The 20,261-nt window shown below is 35.6% G+C and overlaps 1 protein-coding gene and 1 long non-coding RNA gene across 2 annotated transcripts in view; one reads left to right on the top strand and one right to left on the bottom strand.

The window, feature by feature from the left end:
• prkceb (protein kinase C, epsilon b) overlaps positions 1-20,261 on the top strand; it is a 148,736-nt gene that overhangs the window by 76,684 nt on the left and 51,791 nt on the right. The window contains exons 5-10 of the mRNA XM_087278906.1: positions 2,303-2,391; positions 4,845-4,974; positions 5,778-5,920; positions 6,748-6,841; positions 9,119-9,318; positions 10,928-11,101. Coding sequence (XP_087135032.1) covers positions 2,303-2,391; positions 4,845-4,974; positions 5,778-5,920; positions 6,748-6,841; positions 9,119-9,318; positions 10,928-11,101 — 830 coding nt within the window. The remainder of the gene's footprint in view (positions 1-2,302; positions 2,392-4,844; positions 4,975-5,777; positions 5,921-6,747; positions 6,842-9,118; positions 9,319-10,927; positions 11,102-20,261) is intronic.
• Positions 126-20,261, bottom strand: part of LOC147834123 (uncharacterized) — a 44,146-nt gene continuing 24,010 nt past the window's right edge. Inside the window, exons 2-3 of the long non-coding RNA XR_015505707.1 lie at positions 3,504-3,603; positions 126-3,181 (exon numbers count right to left, since the gene is read on the bottom strand). This is a non-coding gene — a long non-coding RNA (uncharacterized LOC147834123). The remainder of the gene's footprint in view (positions 3,182-3,503; positions 3,604-20,261) is intronic.

Below are 20,261 nucleotides of genomic sequence, written 5' to 3'. Positions count from 1 at the left end.
TAATGCTGTGATTTCATATTTTGGATTTTTTCTTTTAGTAGAAGTCTAGACATCCTTTTTAACCTTTAAATTAGTGCAAAAAAGTAATAGGCTGTTCAATAAATAATGTTCAGGTGAATCCAAGTGCGAGTGATCAAAATAATAATTTATTAACACAGTCAAAACAAAAGCAAGGAATGAGTGCGGTGCTAAAACTAGGAGAAACAGGGCAGGAATCAGGCAGGAAACATGGTCCAGTAAAAACTCTTCAGGTCGTTAGCACAGACAATATAGCACCAAAAGCACATGTAACGAACTGACAATGAAACACTAAACACGTAGCACATATATAGGCACGATAATGAGTATCAGCTGGCGAACAATCAATCCAGCTGAGTGCCGTCATGACACGTGACCAAAACAAATACACGTGGGCCACAAAAACAAAACAAACCCACATGCTCAAACAGACAATCCGGAAGAGCGCACAAACCTGCAACCGTGACAAAAAGTATACAATTCTTACTTTTTTCATCATAAAATCAAATCAAATTTATTCATATATTGATACAACTTGCTTTTGTATGGGCACATATCTGCAGTAGTGAAAAGTTAAACATACTATAGATTTTTAATAATTGCATGAATTCAAATGTCACTTACAGTTTTCATTTAACACAATTTTTTTTGCCAAAATTTAAGTTAGCATGCAGAATTATAAACACAATGAGGCTGTTAGAGTGACTTGTGATAGTAGATTTTACCATGATTACAACCTTCAAACTAACAAAACAATGAAATATCAATATACACTCACCGGCAACATTATTAGGGACACCTTAGTACCGAGTTGGACCTCCTTTTGCCTTCAGTACTCCCTTAATCCTTCGTGGCAAAGATTCAACAAGGGACTGGAAATATTACTCAGAGATTTTGGTCCATATTGACATGATAGCATCACACAGTTGCTGCAGATTTGTCAGCTGCACATCCATGATGCGTGTCTCCCCTTTCGAAACATCCCAGAGGTGCTCTATTGGATTGAGATCTGGTGACTGTGGAGGCCATTTGAGTACAGTGTCTCTCATTGTCATGTTATAGAAACCAGTCTGAGATGATTCACACTTTATGACATGGTGTGGTATCCTGCTGGAATTAGCCGTCAGAAGATGAGTACACTTTGATCATAAAGGAATGGACATGGTCAGCAACAATTCTCGGGTAGGCTGTGGTGTTGACATGATGCGATGAGTTGGTACTAATGAGCCTAATGGGTGCCAAGAAAATATCCCCCACATGATTACACCACCACCAGCAACCTAAAATATTGATACAAGACAGGATGGATCGATGCTCTCCTGTTGTTTTCGCCAAATTCTGACCCTACCATCTAAATGTCGCAGCAGAAATCAAGACTCATCAGAACAGGCAACGTTTTTCCAATCTTCCACTGTCCAATTTTGGTAAGCCTTTGCGATTTGTAGCCTCAGTTTCCTTTTCTTAGCTGACACGAGTGTCACTATCTTCTGGTCTTCTGCTGCTGTAGCCCATCCGCCTCAAGGTTCGACATGTTGTGCATTTAGATGCTCTTTTGCATACCTCGGTTGTGGTTATTTGAGTTGCCTTTCTATAAGCTCTAACCAGTCTGACCGTTCTCCTCTGACCTCTGGCATCAACAAGGCATTTGCGCCCACAGAACTGCCACTCATTGGATATTTTCTCTTTTACGACCATTCTCTGTAAATCCTAGAGATGGTTGTGCGTGAAAATCCCCGTAGATCAGCAGTTTCTGAAATACTCAGACCACCCAGTCTGGCACTAACAACCATCCCATGTTTAAAGTGACTTAACTCACCTTTCTTCGCCATTCTGATGCTCAGCTTGAACTGCAGCAGATCGTCTAGACCATGTTGACATGCCTAAATGCGTTGAGTTGCTGTCATGTGACTGGCTGATTTGAAATTTGCATTAACAAGGAGTTGGAGAGGTGTACCTAATAAAGTGGCCAGTGAGTGTAACTCATGAACTATAGTCCAAACATGCTTTTTTATTTTTTTATTTAAAGATTTCCATTTTGTGTTTCACAAAACTGAGTGACAACAAAATTATGAGTACATGAGGAGATTCTTTTTATTTTTAGAATACCTTTAAGCAGTGACTGGCTCACAATCCTAAATTAAGGAAACTACTGGCATGGACAGGAACCTGCTGAAAATATCATATCTGTACTGTTGGCCAAACATTCTTATCTGTGAGTCCACAGTAATACATCAGAAAAGTGAAGTAAATCTGACCTAATTTACCCCTTTTCTCTGACTTTCAGTGTGCACCTGTGTAGTTCATAAACGCTGCCATGAACTGATCATCACTAAATGTGCAGGTTTGAAGAAACAGGAGGACACCGCAGAGGAGGTGAGAGGAACCTGTAGGAAAAGCAGAGGATTTTCTCAATAGTATCTGAATGTAGCTTTGCTTATGCAAGCTAATGTCAGACTCAATGCACTCAAAAGAAGTTTGTGACGTCACTGTGAGGGGAAGGGATAGGTGTGCGCATTAAAAAGGTGATGCACCTGCACCAGGCCTGCATCCAGACCCCTCTCACATTTTCTCTTATTATCGCAGTCGATTCTAATTAACACAAATTTCAGTTTGAACTCAGCGTTCCTTGTTTCATAATCGCAAAGTACTACTCAAACTGTACTCAAACGTTTATTACGTTTTTAGGAAGCGTCTAAAGGGCAACATCTATACAAAAACTGTACCCTGAAGTGGAATGATATACAGTTATAGTCAAAATTATTAGCCCTCCTGTGAAGTTTTCTCTTTTTCCTTTTTAAATATTTCCCAAATTATGTTTAACAGAAGGCGGCACAGTGGCTCTGTGGCTAGCACAGTTTCGTCACAGTAAGAAGGTTGCTGGTTTGAGTCCGGCTGGGCCTGTAGACGTTTCTTTGTGGAGTTTGCATGTTCTCCCTGTGTTGGCGTGGGTTTCCTCCGGGTACTCCGGCTTCCCCCACGGTCCAAAGATATGCGGTACAGGTGAACTGAATAAACTAAATAGGCCGTAGTGTATGAGATGTGTGTGAATGAGTGTGTATGAATGTTTCCTAGTAGGAGGTTACTGCTGGAAGGGCTTCTGCTGCATAAAACATGCTGGAATAGTTGGCAGTTCATTCCACGGTGGTGACCTCTGAAATAGAAACTAAGCCAAAGGAAAATGAATGAATGTTTATCAGTGAATGGGTTTTTCACAGTATGTCCTATAAGAAAGTCTTTTGTTTTATTTTGGCTAGAATAAAAACATGACTCAATTTTTTATAAAAACATTTTAAGTTCAATATTGTTTGTATATATATCAAAGTTGGCATTTCTGTGTGGAGTTTGCATGTTCTCCCTGCGTGTGCGTGGGTTTCCTCCGGGTGCTCCGGTTTCCCCCACAGTCCAAAGACATGCGGTACAGGTGAATTGGGTAAGCTAAATTCTCCGTAGTGTATGTGTGTGAATGAGTGTGTGTGGATGTTTACCAGTGATGGGTTGCAGCTGGAGGGGCATCCGCTGCGTAAAACGTATGCTGGATAAGTTGGCGGTTCATTCCGCTGTGGCAACTTCAGATTGATGAAGGGACTAAATCCAAAAGAAAATGAATTAATTAATTTATATTATTACATTCATTCATTTAGTAACTCCATCGTGCAACTCCACTCACTGACTTCTTCATCTGTTTTGACATTAAAGTTAGCCTACTCGTCACCTCCTGTGGTTGCAAATAACAGTACAATGGCGAGCGTGTCAAGTCTGCAACTCACCGCTGTACGTTAAAAACTTCGATAGTTGGGTTTAGGGTTGGAGTAGGTGTAGACATTAAAAGCTATGATGGATTGGGAAAGGTGTAGACGTTAATAACTATGATGGTTGGGTTTAGGGTTGTGGTCGGTATAAACGTTAATATCGCCACTGCCTCGCATGGTTCAGGATTGGTAGAGCTACGCATCGATGAATTGGCTCTTCAGTGTTTGAACACTCAGTAATGATTAAATCACACTGAACTGAGCTAAACTAAACTGAACTGAACTTAAACACTAAAACCTGAACCACACTGTTCCAGTTACTGAACCACACTGTTCCAGTTACTATGACCATTTATGTGAAGCTGCTTTGACACAATCTACATTGTAAAAGCGCTATACAAATAAAGCTGAATTGAATTGAATTAATAATGGGTGGGTGATGGATTTAGATGTGTGGAGTAGGTGTAGGTGTTAATAACTGATGTACAGCGCCATCTTGCAGACAACATAGTTTTGACATGTGGGTCTCCAACTTCAAGTTACACCTCTAACGTACTACAAGTTACACCGCTAAGGTCTTTTCATGTTACGTTCATATCGTGTAGTCCACAGACAGACCCAACTCCTGAACCGTCTAGATTTTTACACTCTTGACGTCTGTGAAGAAAAAAAGAAATCACACCTGAGAAATTGATGTGACTTCATTCTCCATATGAGAAGCGTCTTTAAGCTGCTATCACCAAAAACGTATTTTAAATAAAATATTATTTTTTTATTATAATATTTTATTATTGTATATTATTCGATGACCATTTTTTTTTTGGATTTTTTAAAAATGTTTGTATTGTTTGGGTTCTTACCAAAATCTGATTCAATTCCATGTCAACAGTTCCTTTAGAATATTTTTTCCCAATACTTTCCCCCCCTCTGTATGTCTTTTTATTTTTTGTTGGTTTTTGTGTGTCGTTAAGTAACACTATAAAAAAATCACAGCAGTTTTACCATGTTTTTTTTTTTTTTTTAATCTTGTATGAGCAATGCATGAGCATCTTACTGATCCTTTATTGCCCCCTGCAGGTAGGATCCCAGCGTTTCAGCGTCAATATGCCTCATAAATTCCGTATTCATAACTACAAAGTCCTCACATTCTGTGACCACTGCGGTTCATTACTGTGGGGCCTGCTGCGGCAAGGGCTTCAGTGTAAAGGTGAGAGCAGCATTCTGGGAAATGTAGTTATATGGCTACCCCATTCACAGAAAAAGCTGGAAATATCCAGGATTTTCTAAAGCTTGGGACACATTCAGGGTCCCTGATCAAAGTCAAAAGATGAGTTGTTCATTGTTAATTCATGTTAGCTTATGCATTTACTAAAGTTAACTACTGTAATACAACCTTATTGTAAAGTGGTACCAAGGTCATAACGACTGCTTGTGTAACTGTCCTGAGTCAAGCGCACCAACATGCAGAAAGTCACTCATAAGAACACACTATTATTACTGATCACTGACCTATTTTAAGACTGAAATTATCACTTATCCTGTCACTGAATGTGTGTGCATTTTACAATTTTGCAGACACTCATTTTATTTTAAGTGTTGCATAATCAAAATATACATACCTAGAAACAAGCTCTAATATTTGAAAGTGAAAGTTTGACAGCTTGGTAGTAGTAAAGTGCCAATTCAAAATAATGATGATTCATTTTAAAACCTGCTTAATTATGAAAACTACTGCTTAACAGCCATGTTTCTAGTATTATTTTAGATATTATTATAGTATTGTTAATATTTTTATTTTCATTTACATTTTTAATCATGTTTAACCACAATTGTTTGTTTTTATTTATTTGTATTTGTATTGCTATTATTAAATCCACATTTTTATTATTTCATTTTATTTTAGTTTAATTTTTAAAGGAATAGATGTAATGGATCAACAATATATACTCACACTAACATGTAATACAATACATCCTAGGTTTTCATGCCATCTCCTTTTTCTGTCCTCAGTTTGTAAGATGAATGTGCACAAGCGTTGTGAAATTAATGTAGCTCCTAACTGTGGAGTGGACGCCAGGGGCATCGCTAAGGTGCTGTCTGACCTTGGAGTCACTCCAGATAAACTCTCCGGCAGCGTCCAGAGAAGAAAAAAGGTGAGAGGGAGAATCATCAGGAATTAGTGTTTAAGAGGGTGTGTAGGGCTGTAAGGTCAAAAGCCTTGAACTCATGAAGCTTTAGAATATACGAAATACAGTACTGATTACTTATTTATATCATCATAATCTTCACAAATTGGGTAGAAAATAGGAAATACATTCTGATTAACGATGACTAGGGCCAGAGAGGATCTGTGAATGTTTTTTTTTTTTTGCTAATTCTTCATTTTGATTGCATAGGAGCAGAAAAATAAAATACATTTTTACTTTTATTTAAGGTTTACAATGCAAATCCAGTTAGAAACAACTGTTTGGTAAACAAAGTTAAAAGTCTCTACTAAAGGACAAAACTAGCACTTTACATATTATATTGCACATAAACATTTAAACATTTGCAAATATTTAAACATTTGCATATTAATGCATATTTTTTTCTGAACTTATAAATGTTACACAAAGGAATAAAAAGACAGTAACACTTTATTTTGATGGTCCTTTTTAATATTAGTAGACTGTCTGCTTAAATTCTGTTGACACGGCTCCTTCAACAGACATTTAACTGACTATAAGAAACTTAGGAAGAGCAAGTCAACTTACACTAACTAATTCTTAACCCCAATCTAACAGTCTACATATAACCTAATGAGAATTAGTTGGCATGTACAGTAGATGCAATGTAGCTTAAATCCAACAAACAGACCATCAAGATAAAGTGTGACCAAAAAGACTAATAATAAATAATGAAATGAATAGTGGCCTGAAAAAAGAATATAATTCGGCCTCCTGAAGTGTAATGTTGTTGTTTTTTCCTGTTTTCTACAAAGATCTCTCAGGGTCCAGATCCACATCCCTTACCCATATCTCCACTGTTAGAAGAGGACCGATCCAAATCTGCACCCACATCACCATGTGACCAGGGTAAACAAACACTTTAACAGCTTTGCGTCTTTGGCTAAATTAGTTTTTTTTTAAGTGCCAAATATGATAATGATTCAATAAGATACACTGTCCCCACACTTCTTTTAAGTACTTAAAAGTATTTATCAAAGATTTTTTATTATATTTATTAAATTTATTAAACATATTTATTTAAGATTTATGGATTCAAGGCCTGGAAAGTACTTAAAAACAAAGAGAGGTCCTTCAAAGTGCTTGAATTAAATTTGAAATAAAATTTGTTTATGGTTTGATTTCAAGAAGGGTCCTCAATTGTCAAAAACAGAACAAAAAAAACTGAGAAATTCTTAAAATAAAAATGTTAAATTTAAATCTTGTACTACAACACAGACAAATAATGCACATTTGATCAATATTTCAGAAACTGCATTTGCATATCACCAATATTGTCACAAACACCAGCGATCTAATCCTGACAGATCGCTGGTAAACACATAGAGTGCATAGAACTACAAATTCACCATTATATGAACTACAAGATCCAGTCATGCACTGCACACACACACACACACACCGGTTCCTAATCATGGCTGATTGGTGTTCAGAATTTCTTCTTCACTATAACAAACCTCAGCAACTAGTATGTGTGTGTCAGCGCTGCTTTTAAAGTCCGTGTCATCAGTCCTGAACAGCTTCAGCTGTGTGTTAGCAATCAGCCAGGATTAGGAACCGGTGTGTGTGTGTGTGTGTGTGTGTATGCATATAATAGTCCAAATAATGGCGGATTTGTAGTTCCATGCGATCTGTGTGTTTACCTGCTATCTGCCAGGATTAGATCGCTGGTTATTGTGACACTGAGTTCAACAATTTATTTAAACTCAAATAAAGTTCAAATAAATTGTATTTAAACTTTATAAAGTTCACCTTTTAAACTTCATTTGGCCTGGGTTTCTAAATCTTCTAAAATGTCCAGGATTGGTCTTTTGCTTTCGCTTTCTTAAACTGTCGTTAATCGTATGGATTTTTGCATGAGAGCGAGAGAAACATTAAATAATTCATTCTTTAAACGATTCAGAAAAAAACTTTACTATAAACTCTGAGAGGATGAAATGACTGGTCTAAACTGTGCACCATTAGCATTTGCCTTATTTAAATTATCTACACATTTTAATTTCGTAATTATTATAATTTTTTGAAATATTGTTTGTTTTCATTCATTTTTCTGTCATTTATTTCTAATTTGCTCTATAGTTTTTATACAGTTGAAATCAAAATTATTAAACCCCCTTTAAATTTTTTTTCAAAGCGATGTCTGATAATATTTTATCATGTCCTTTTTGTTTTATTTCGGCTATAATAAAAGCAGTTTTAAATTTTTACAAAAACATTTTAAGGTCAAAATTATAAGCGCCTTTAAGCTATAATTTTTTTCGTTTGTCTACGAAACAAATCATCGTTATACAACTACATGCCTAATTACCTTAATCTGCCTAATTAACCTAGTTAAGCCTTTAAATGTCAGTTTAAGCTGTATAGAAGTGTCTTGAAAAATATCTAGTCAAATATTATTTACTGTCATCATGGCAAAGATAAAATAAATCAGTTTTTAGAAAATGAGTTATTAAAACTATTAAGTTTAGAAATGTGTTTAAAAAAAAAAATTCTCCGTAAAACAGAAATTTGGGGAAAAAATAAACGGGGGGTTAATAATTCTGACTTCAACTGTACATATCTAAAAGGCATTGGCATTCAAGTTTGCTTTGAGCCTGAAAGAGAGAGAAGCAGATTTTACCTGTCAGTGAGTGCACATGGCTCTTGAATAGCATTAAAGTCAGAGAAATAGTGAATTTCTTTCTTTTATTTCAAGTCTTTTTTTTACTTTAACCCATTGAAAAGAAAGAGGGTAAAACAGTGTCATAATAAATAAAATTATTCGTAAAAATTAAATGATGTTTTGTTTGTCGCATATAGTTAACTATTTATGTAATGTGGGTAAATGGTGTTTTAATCTGGCTACCATCGCAAGTATATTTCAAGTGGGAAGCACTGGACTCCAGTACTCCAGAAACGGTGTTATATGCTTATTTTATTATTTCATAAAATACTCCAAGAGCAGCTACTCTTATTATTTGACTATGTCTATGTATATCAATATTAGTTTAAGGCTGTAAATTTAACAGCTCTGTTTGAGGCAGCATGTAATTTTGACTTATTCTTAAAGGGTTAGATGGCTCAAAAATCCCGTAAGGCTTACGGTAAGCGTGTATTGTGATTTAGCTCTTTGTTTGTGATCTGCAGATATAAAGGATCTGGAGAACATCAGGAAGGCACTTTCGTTTGATCACCGCAGTGAAGAGATGAAGCAGGCCTCAGAGGGGGTCTCAGAGGAGACGGGGGAGGCCAAGGAGAACGGAGAGGTGAAGACGGTTCAAGCCAAAAGGATGATGCTGGAAGACTTCTCCTTTATCAAAGTGCTTGGAAAAGGCAGCTTTGGCAAGGTGGAGATTTTTTCTGAGTACACTGGAAAAAAATTATGTCTGCAAAATTGTTGCAAACTATTTATTTACTATTTATTGTTGAACTCAAACAAATTAGATTTAGTCATTTGATTGCTTAAATTCAGCCCAAATAAATAGTTTACAACCACTTAAATGTTTTTTGTAAATTCAAGGAATTATCTTTGAATCTTTTTATTTAGTGCATAACACTGTCCTAACTACATGTGACGCTACAAGATTTATCTGTACGCACCAAACGCGACACGACAAAACGGAAACATTTCAATAATATAGCCATTCAGTAGCACAGATTAGTGCAAAACACCCCCAACCAACAATTAATACATATTAAACCTCTTTAACATTATTAAAGGGTCATGACACCCCCTACCTTAGGTTCAAGTCTACCTCAAAATCTTTTTAAAATATGCATCATAGTGGGTGTGGAGCTCCGCGATCAGAGGCAGGAGTGGGCGTGGCCAGCAGAGCAGGAGAGAAGGAGGGGAGCGAACAACTGTTGTCAGTTAGCTCACAAAATGAAACCCAAACCATGAGGAGCAGCATTACTTTATAGTTGACAAAGTTAAAATGCAAAGAAATAAACAGTATTTTAATGCCCTGCATTTGTTATGCGTAATTTAATATACAGACAACCACAATTTATATCATTATAAAGATAATCGTGTTTATAAAAACACTAAATGAGGACTCTTCCCTCAATCCCCGGGTCTGAATGCAGACTCAGTGCTGCAGGTCTCTTGCCCTGTCTATTTCAACCATTAGCCCTGCTGGTAATCTGGAGGATTTAGGTGAACACAGCAGCACAGCGATGTTTCTAAATGTGAACAAACTCCTGATAAAAGACAAGTCCGCCATTCTCCAATTCTCCTACTGCTCTCCCGACAAAAATGCTTGCTGCACACAAACAGCTTTGCTGTATTGGCTGTATCACGGGGAAAACCATGCAACAAACCCCATGGATCATGGAAACAAACACATATGACCCTTCATGAACAGTTAAATACTGTGCACCGTGGGTCCGTGTCTCACAGCTAGCTTGGCACTGGCAGGTCTGCCTTGCCTTCGGAAAGCACATGCTCTCATGAATAATTAAGAAGCAGGCTCTTCTCATAGGATAAGAAAACTCCGCTATGAATAATAATGAGAAACCAATGCGTCATCTTTGTACTTGCAATTTTGCGCAATGTTTCTGATGTTGATCCTGTCCCAAAAATAATTTTAAACGCGGAAGCTGAAATTAGCTGACAAAAGCTTAGAATGATCCAATTTTCCCCACAATTAAAGCTGAAAGGTGCTAATGTTGTCTCAACTGATGCTCAACACACACAAATCTGTTTATATCTAAAAAAAAAAAGTACTCAAGAAAGAAAGAAAGAAAGAAAGAGAGAAAGAAAGAAAGTTTCAAAATGACAATGTTTTTGAAGAAATATTTTTAGACCTTTTTGGAAGAACTAGTGCAAGACACTTATTGGCTTAATATCAGTGAAAATAAAACCCAGTTAAAATGAAAAGTATCTAATTACGGTTAATGTTTGAGTGACAGATATACATTTTGATAAATCGAATCTTATTGTTGTCTTGAATACAGGTGATGCTGGCTGAGTTAAGAGGCACTGATGAGGTTTTTGCTGTGAAAGTGTTGAAGAAAGACGTTATCCTGCAGGACGATGATGTAGACTGCACAATGACTGAAAAACGCATTCTAGCCCTGGCCAGGAAACATCCCTATCTTACACAACTCTACTGCTGCTTTCAGACTAAGGTAAGAGCCAGGACTATTTGTCCTCTACGATCAGTTTAGTCTGATTGCAAACTAAATTAAAAAAAAAGTATGGTTGTAATGAGTTACAAAGTGACTACACTGTAATCATCTACTGAACAAAAGTAAAGTAAGGGTTTACTGTTTAGGTGCTTTTATTAATGTACTTGCCTTCAATACTGTAAATAAAAAATAGGTATGTATAAATCAATTCAGTGAAGCAGAGAAACTGTATTATTCATTATGCATAAATATTAAGCAGAATAATTATATTTTTAACAAAAGATACAATAGTTGTCAAATAAATGCCAAATAGTTAGTTTGGTATTTTATTGTAGAGTAATAATATTTGTTAAATAAATAATGTTATTTCTGTTTTAAACGTGTTGAGAATTAATTTTTTGTAAATTTGAAAGTTGATGCATGAGTCAAATTTAAAGAATTACAATTTTAAGATTATGCATTGAGATTTGTAAGAATTGTAAATTGTGAGTTAAGTAATTAAATTCCTCACTGAGTAATTAAATACATTTTTTTTCAACATTCAACATAGAAAGTTTATTAAGTTAAGTTTAGTTAAGTTAAAGAAGTTAAATTAAAAGATATAATGATGTAATTGCTTTTTATAAGTTACTTACCCAACACCGCTTTTTCAGTCTGTCACCAAACAATACAACAACATTCTTATTTACTAATGATCTCTCACAGACTGCCACTAGATGGAGCTGTAATATTACGTGTCATCAGGTATTCAGAAAGGAATCAGTTGCCGGTATCTGAGATGATCATTTGAGCCATTTTGAAAATCTCCCAGCAGTATAGCTTTAATCTAAAAAGGGCAAGATTGGGACTTAAGAAATAACCTCTAAATTGGTAAAAAAAGAGAACCATGGATACTAGAAAAGATTCTGTCTTTAAAATTGGATATTCATGTTTCCAGCTGGAAAAAAAAAAAGATTTCATTACTATGAATACCAGCTAATAAAATAATAATAATTGGTTAAATACAAAAAATAAACTTAAAATAAAATCTGCTATAATAGTAAGCCTTGAAATTAAAATGAAATTTGAATAAATAAAACATTTGATGGCGCATTTCCTTTTTTCTTATTTGTTTTCCAAACTATAAAAGATACTAACTTACACAAATGTTTTTTATGTTCTTAAAGCCTTTATATTAATAAAGCCTTATATAAAACCGCAGTTCAACAATTGTATTATTATTATTATTATTATTATTATTATTATTATTATTATTATTATTATTATTATATACTCTAGATGTTCTATTTGGTTTTTTTTTTACAATCGTTTTACATCTAGTCATAATAGTAAACGATTAGCTCAGGAAAGTCATTAAGTATCCACAGATCTTTTTTATCACTAAATTAATTAACGGAGCATTTTTTAAAATGATATATTAGCACTATATTAGCTTGTACATGTCTTATATTTTACATGTGTCTTTAGTGCTGGCTTATTTTTCCTACATTTGTTCAATTTATTTATGAAACCCAATTTTGAAATGTTTTTGTGTCAATTATTACATTACAGATTTATAGACTAGTGCTGGAAAAAAAATATTGCGTTAATTTGAACATAATTTATATGTGTGTGTGCTGTTTGTATTTAGAATGTTTCTATTGAATATATCCCTCCTGTGAAATTGCAATTCTTCCATAAATAATCCCAAGCTTTTTTTTTTTTTCATAATATATATATTTTTTTTTTCGTTTTTGGTTTGTACACATTGAAATACAGCATTTTACAAACATTTTTTTACAAAAATAATCTTGTTGCATTTACAAATTATACAAAATATAAGGATATATATATATACAGTTGAAGTCAGAATTATTAGCCTCCCTGAATTATTTGCCACCCTGTTAAGTTTCCCCCCAATTTCTGTTTAAAAGAGAGCAGGTTTTTTCAACACATTTCTGAACATAATATTTTTAATAACTCATTTCTAATAATTGATTTATTTTATCTTTGCCCTGATGACAGTAAATAATATTTTACTGGATATTTTTCAGGACACTTCTACACAACTTAAAGGCTTAACTAGGTTAATTAGGTTAACTAGGCAGGTCAGGGTAATTAGGCAACGATGTTCTGTTGACTATCGAGAAAGAAATTAGCTTAAAGGGGCTAATAATTTTGTCCCTAAAATGGTTCTTAAAAAATTAAAAACGTCTTTTTAATTTTGGGGATTGGGGATAATTCTGACTTCGCCTGTATGTATATATATATATATATATATATATATATATATATATATATATATATATATATATATATATATATATATATATATATATATATATATATATATATATATAATAAAAACTAAAAGCAAACAACTAAACAAACAAACAAAATATAAACAAATAATAAAAATAAAAGTAAAACTGCCTCTCTTTTTGTCATTAATGGTAATCTATTCAAACATGACAATTATAATCAGATGAGTACCAGGTACAGCAAATATATATTGAAGAATGTATTAATACAGAACTATAAGCCTGGAACTGCATTATCCATCAAAAATTATTCATCAACTGCTTCCTCTGTTAATTCCACTTCTTTGATAAAACAAATGAAAGGACTCCATATGTTTTCAAATCCACGTTGTTTAGCTTTTAGTATATAAGATATTTTTAATGGCAGACTTGACAACATTTGTCGTATTGAGTTGCGTTTGGTCTTTGCGTCTTTGTCCATAGCAAAGCTACACATCTTTTGGCATAAAGCAAGCTGAGGTCTATAAATACTTGTTAGCTTCTACTATAGTTTGCATCCTCTGGGTATAAACCTAGCAAAAAAAAAAGCTTTGGGTCGAGGAGGATTTGTTTTGAAATAATTTTTTCACTTATGACTCTCACCTCTTACCAAAATAATTACATTTTTGTGCACTTCCAAATACAGTGAAACAAGGTTCCTCTAGCTTCCAAACATTTTGTACATATATTTGCTATGTTTTTATTATTATTGGTATGTACCAATTTTTTACATAATATTTTTATTACCTTATTTCTAATAACTAATTTTGTTTGCATTGCCATGAAAATCAGGTTGATGTCACAACTCAATGTCAGGCTGACATCAATGTCCAACGTCCGACGTAAAATCAACCAAATATCAATAATGATGTTATAGCTTGATGTTGTTTGGACGTTATCAATATGACGTCTATCAGATGTTTGATATTGGTTGCCATACCTGACGAATAAATATCAGTATTTGACATCAGTATGACGTTGGTTTAAGATGCTGGCTCAGTGTTGGATTTTGGTCACTTTCCAGAACAACCTAAAATCAACAAAATATCACCATCATTTGATGTCGTTATTGGACATCAAAATAACATTGTCCTCAGGTGCTGGCTAGACATTGAATTTTAATCATCTGCACAACCTAAATCTAACCTAATATTAACATCTCAAGACATTGTGTGCCTGCTGGGCAGTAATTAAATGCACTAAAGAATGTTAGGTATACACTAGGGATGCCACGGTTCTCAATATAATATTGAACCGTGCGGTACGACCTCCACGTTTCAATATGGACTTGTGAATTACGGTTTTCTCGGTTTTGCGTTTAAATAATTTATAATTTTATATCTCCCCGAATTGACTGTGTGTGCCTCTAAATCAGGGGTCACCAATCTCGGTCCTGGAGGGCGGTGTCCCTGCAGGGTTTAGCTCCAACTTGCCTCAACACACCTGCCTGGATGTTTCAAGTATACCTAGTAAGACCTTGATTAGCTTGTTCAGGTGTGTTTGATTAGGGTTGGGGCTAAAATCTGCAGGACACCGGCCCTCCAGGAACAAGTTTGGTGACCACTGCTCTAAATCTATGAGCTGAGATGAGGAAACTCCTCTAAAGTTAGGGGGCGCTTGACCATCATTCCCAACTTTAACATTGCGAGCGGCGGTGAAGTGAGGCAACAGTACAAGGAAGTGCCGGCGAAGTGAGGCAACAGTACGAGAAAGCGCCGGCGTCTTTCAAATCTGCTGTGTGAGGACATTTCGGTTTTGCCGTTAAGTATAATGCCAATAAAAGAAAAAAAGGTGAACAAAAAATAACTGTGTGCAAGCATTGTTTCACACATATAACCATGACTGCACATCTGCAGCGCCATCACCCAGCAATATCACTGTCTAAAGGCAGAATAGCAGAGAAGGTAATAAAGTAGTCCAAATAGCAACAATCCCTTGCTGAATCTTTCAAGCAAACATCCCCAACTGGTTCTGAGAGACATATAAAAATAACAAAGGCAGTGCGGGTGTTTATTGCTTAATATTTGCAGCCGTTTTCGTTGATTGGAGATGTGGGCTTTTGTCATTTTATAAAAGCACTCGATGGGCACAGACTACAGTCTCGCATTTTTTCAGCACCGAGATAATTAAGATGGTTTATTTATGTTCACTGAAGTACAAATATGTTTATTTGAAATGGCCAAATTATCTTTATTAACTTCACATGTGTGTTTTTTTCAAAGTGCAGGATTTTATGTGTTCCCCAGTTTGTACATGGGCTACCAGCAGCTCTGAGATTTCAGTGTAAACATTTTTTTATACAATACACTAGGAACTAGTGTACTTTTCTTGGCTTTTAAGTAAGTTCTGCAATAAATCGTTTTTATCTCCTTAACCTCATACTGTTTCTATTGCCTATAGAATAAAAAAAGCGTGTCCATGCATGAGAACCGAACCGAAAACCGTGTTAAAAAACAGAGGTATTATTGAACCGTGGGCTAACTGTATTGTTGCATTTCTAGTTTACACATATCCACAATTACACATACACATAAGCTGCGTCCCAAATGGCACACTATACACTCATGCACTATGTACTTATGCACTTACACACTCAGCAGAATAGTATATGTCTGTATTGTCATCCCAAATGGAACACTAATGCTTTTTTACTAAGCGGAAATTCAAACCGTTTCCATGATGACGTTTGACGGTTGCCAAATCAGTGAAATAAACGACCGAATTATCATATAATACCTGCCGTGAGTATTCAATTCAATTCAATTCAATTCAATTCAATTCAATTCAGCTTTATTTGTATAGCGCTCTTACAATGTAGATTGTGTCAAAGCAGCTTAACATAAATGGTCATAGTAACTGGAACAGTGTAGTTCAGTTTTTAGTGTTTAAGTTCAGTTCAGCTCAGTTCAGTGTGATTTAAAATCATTACTGAGAGTTCAAACACTGAAGAGCAAATTCATCGATGCGTAGCTCTACCAATCCTGAACCATGCGAGCCACAGCGGAGAGGGAAAAAAAACTTCATCATCTATCATCTGATAGGAGTGAAGAAAAAAAACCTTGAGAGAACCAGACTTAGTTGGGCATGACCATTTTAATTTCTCCGCTGGCCAAAAGTCTTGTGCAGAGCTTCAGTCACCGCGGTGGAGGCTGGAAGCTGGCCTCAGCGAAGACTCGTCTGTCCCTGGAGCATCGCTGGAATCAGACTCATGTTCTCCACTCCCCATGACCATCAGCGCAGCAGCAGCTCAGGATATGGCCTGGTCCCGGATATGGAAACCTTGGGATCATCTCGTCGCTGGTCTTGGATCCAATCAGTGACTCCGCATAATAATAGTATAACTGCATTCACCATCGGGAGGCGCTATAATCACTCTCATAGGAGAATTTTGCTTTCACCATCCAAAATAAATAAAGTTATCCATCATGTGCGCCTGATAGCTCCTCCCCTTCTGCTACGAGAGCAAAGCAGCGGTCGTTGAGTGCGTGAAGTGTCCATCATTACACACTTAATTTTAGCGGCTGAACGAGTGCATCATCCGGGTATTTAAAGTGCTCTTATTATTTTTAGAGTTTTCAGTGTGAACACACTACTTACACTTTATACTACAAAATGGCGTAGAATAGTGCATAAGTATGCGATTTGGGATGCAGCTATACTTTGAGTAATATTTACAACAGGTACTTTTACTCAAATATGATTTTTCTGTACTTTTTCACCCCTGGTGGTTTACAAGTACTCTCAATGGGCATAATGTATTTTACATATTATATGGCCTACCCTATCCCTAAACCCAACCTTCACAGGAACCCTGTGTTGAATTTTGAATGTAATTAACGCCATTAAGTATGTTTTTTTTAAGCATTTTGAATTACAAGGACATAAGACAAACACACACACACTAGGGTGAGGAACAGGTTGTCTGTACGCCTACACGAGTGTTCTCTGACACAGAAGGGCAAGCACCTGTTTGAAGGGAACATTTCTTTTATGGTCTATAATAAGCTCGCATCAGATAAAGCGTCCACATTAGGTCACCATTCTAATTCTTGTTCGGTCTGCTGGTGTGATAATTGTTTTAGACGGAGCCACAGCCAGCCCTGTAACCTCCCATGAACATCGTGTTTATTTTCCTCCGCTTAAACCTGGAGTCAGCCATCATGACTGCATCCTCCACTCCTCTAATTTATTTACTTCTGCAGTTTCCCCAAACAAGCAAAGAGAACATTGTGTCCTTACTGCGAACACGAGTGGGAGGAGGTGGGGAGGAGGAGGGGAATGAGTGCGGGGAGAAGGAAAAGGGTGTAGAGTGATTACAGAAAGCAGGTAAAACAAAAACAGAATCCAAAAAGTAAAATAAACAAGTAAATAACAGGGCGAGAATGTGGTGAAATTTGAAAACATGGTAAAAATCAGGCGAGGGCTTTTCTTTTTTGGATTGCTTTTGAAAATTGTTGGTTGGGTTAAGGTAAGTATGTGGACAGGTTAATCTGTGCTTTTGAAAATACTATTGGTTGGGTTTAGGGAAGGAGGAGGGTGGGTCAGTCGATCAGTAAGTCAGTCAGTCAAACAGTTCGTTTACAGCGGCCTCTGGTGGATTTACGTGAGAAGAGCAGGCGTGAATAGCACTCTCGAGAGAAATTTGAGATCTCAAAAAGCATACACAGCGGCCTCTCGCGGATTTGTGAAAACAAAAACTGCAAAAAAAACATAGCTTCTGGGACAAATTTGGCGGTCTCCAGAAATATATATAGAGGTACGTTTTCAGAATGAGCCTGGATTGGTTTTTCATGCGGTCATTTTTCCCAGGAAAGTATATTTCTGAAAAACACTTTAATGTCATCTTACAGAAAAAAATATCTAATATATATATATATATATATATATATATATATATATATATATATATATATATATATATTCTCAACTGGTGGGTCCCCCTTTTGGGTCGCTGAAACATTTTTAGTGGGTCGCGGAGTGTGCGGTGAAACAACAAAGGTTTAATTTTTTACTTATTTTACTTACACCAAACTTTTATTTTGAAATGCGTGCGCGACAACCGTACCCTTTGACATGAGAAATTTCATATAATTATAGCAACAAATATGTTGAAGCGCAAGTACGACCTCGAATATGTAAAGTATGGATTTACATATGTTGATGACAAAAAAGATTTAAAGCCTGTAGCATGTAGTGAGGTGCTCTCATTAGAGAGCATGAAACCTTCTAAATTAAAATGACATTTAGAAACCAGACAACATGTTTTATTAATAATTAAGTTTAGTCTGTGGTAACTGAACTTTTCCTTACCACTGTTTGCAGTATTTGTCGTTTTTACTTTTGTAATATTTCTATATTTTGATCCATTTTGTTAAATGACAGAAATAAAATATAGTTTATTTGTCTGTCTTGGTGTATTTCTTATGACTTATCTGTCACTACTTGTTTATGTTAACAAATAAATACAAATTAATTATAATTCCTAAAATTGTATTATAGTTCCTAAAAATTTAGGTCGCGATAGATCTTGATGACCATGTAAAAATGTGGGTCCATTGGCCCAAGCAGTTAAGAACCCCTGCTCTATTGAATTAAGATCTGGTTACTGTGGAGGCCATTTGAGAACAGTGAACTTATTGTCATGTTCAAGAAACCATTCTGAGAGGATTTGCGCTTTATGAGATGGGGCGTTATGCTGCTGGAAGTAGTCATCAGGTGACGTGTGCACTGTGGTCATAAAGGGATCGATATGGTCTGCAACAATGCTCAGGTAGGCTATGGTGTGCCAAGAAAATATCCCCCACCTCCACAACCACCAGCCTGAACCGTTGATACAAGGAAGAATGGATCCATGCTTTCATGTTGTTGATGCCAAATTCTGACCCAACCATCTGAATGTTGCAGCTGAAATCGAGATTCATCAGACCAGGCAATATTTTTCCAAACATCAATTGTGAACTTGTGCAAATTGTAGCCTCAGTTTCCTGTTCTTAGCTGACAGGAGTGGCACCCAGTGTGGTCTTCTGCTTCTGTAGCCCATTTACCTCAAGGTTGGTCGTGTTGTGCATTCAGAGATGCTCTTCCTCATATCTCGGTTGTAAAGTGTGATTATTTGAGTTACTGTTGTCTTTTTATATATATTAAAAGTTAAAGGAAAAATTAGTAACCCTTCTGATTTAAATATTAATTCTTTTTCTAACATTTCCCAAGTGATGCTTAATAGAGAGTTTTAGCAAATTACAATTAATAAAATAAGACATGAGCAAAAATAATTTGAAAGCATATTAAAAGCTTTAAAAGCATATTAAAAGAATAATATGCTTTCAAAAATAATTTGAAAGCATATTATTCTTTTACCCATTTGTTAGCATGTTAGCAAAGTATTTTTATATATTAAAGTCAGAATATGCCCGCTGTTTGATTTTGTGTAAATATATATATGATGCTAAATGAATATTACAATCTTTCAACCATATTTTGTTATTTAATTTCACAACAATTATCTGCAACATTGAAGTAAACACTTAAAAATAATACATGCTTCAGAAGATTGCGCTTATGTTTTCTATTGAATTTAACTTCTTCCTCGTGGTCTTCAATAACAAAACTATTCACAACACTGGCAATCCTTGGAAATTAGACACTGAAGACATAGCTACAGAAACTTTATATCTGCCAAGACAGGAATAAGTTGCATTTTAAAATATATTAAAGGACAGACAGTGAACACAGTCTTTAGCCGTGTTGTTATATTTAGTTTTGGAGGGATTCGTTCATGTGTTTATTTTGTACCATGATTGCCATTAGTCTTACATAATGCCATTCTGATGCTTATCAGCTCTGATGTGTATTCCATATGCTGTTTGTTTTCTTTTCAGCTC

This window comes from Danio rerio, chromosome 13 (assembly GCF_052040795.2).
Source record: "Danio rerio strain M-AB ecotype USA chromosome 13, GRCz13ab, whole genome shotgun sequence".
NCBI lineage: Eukaryota > Metazoa > Chordata > Actinopteri > Cypriniformes > Danionidae > Danio > Danio rerio.
Note: the sequence above shows the minus strand (reverse complement) of the source record. Positions and strands in the feature narration are given on the sequence as shown.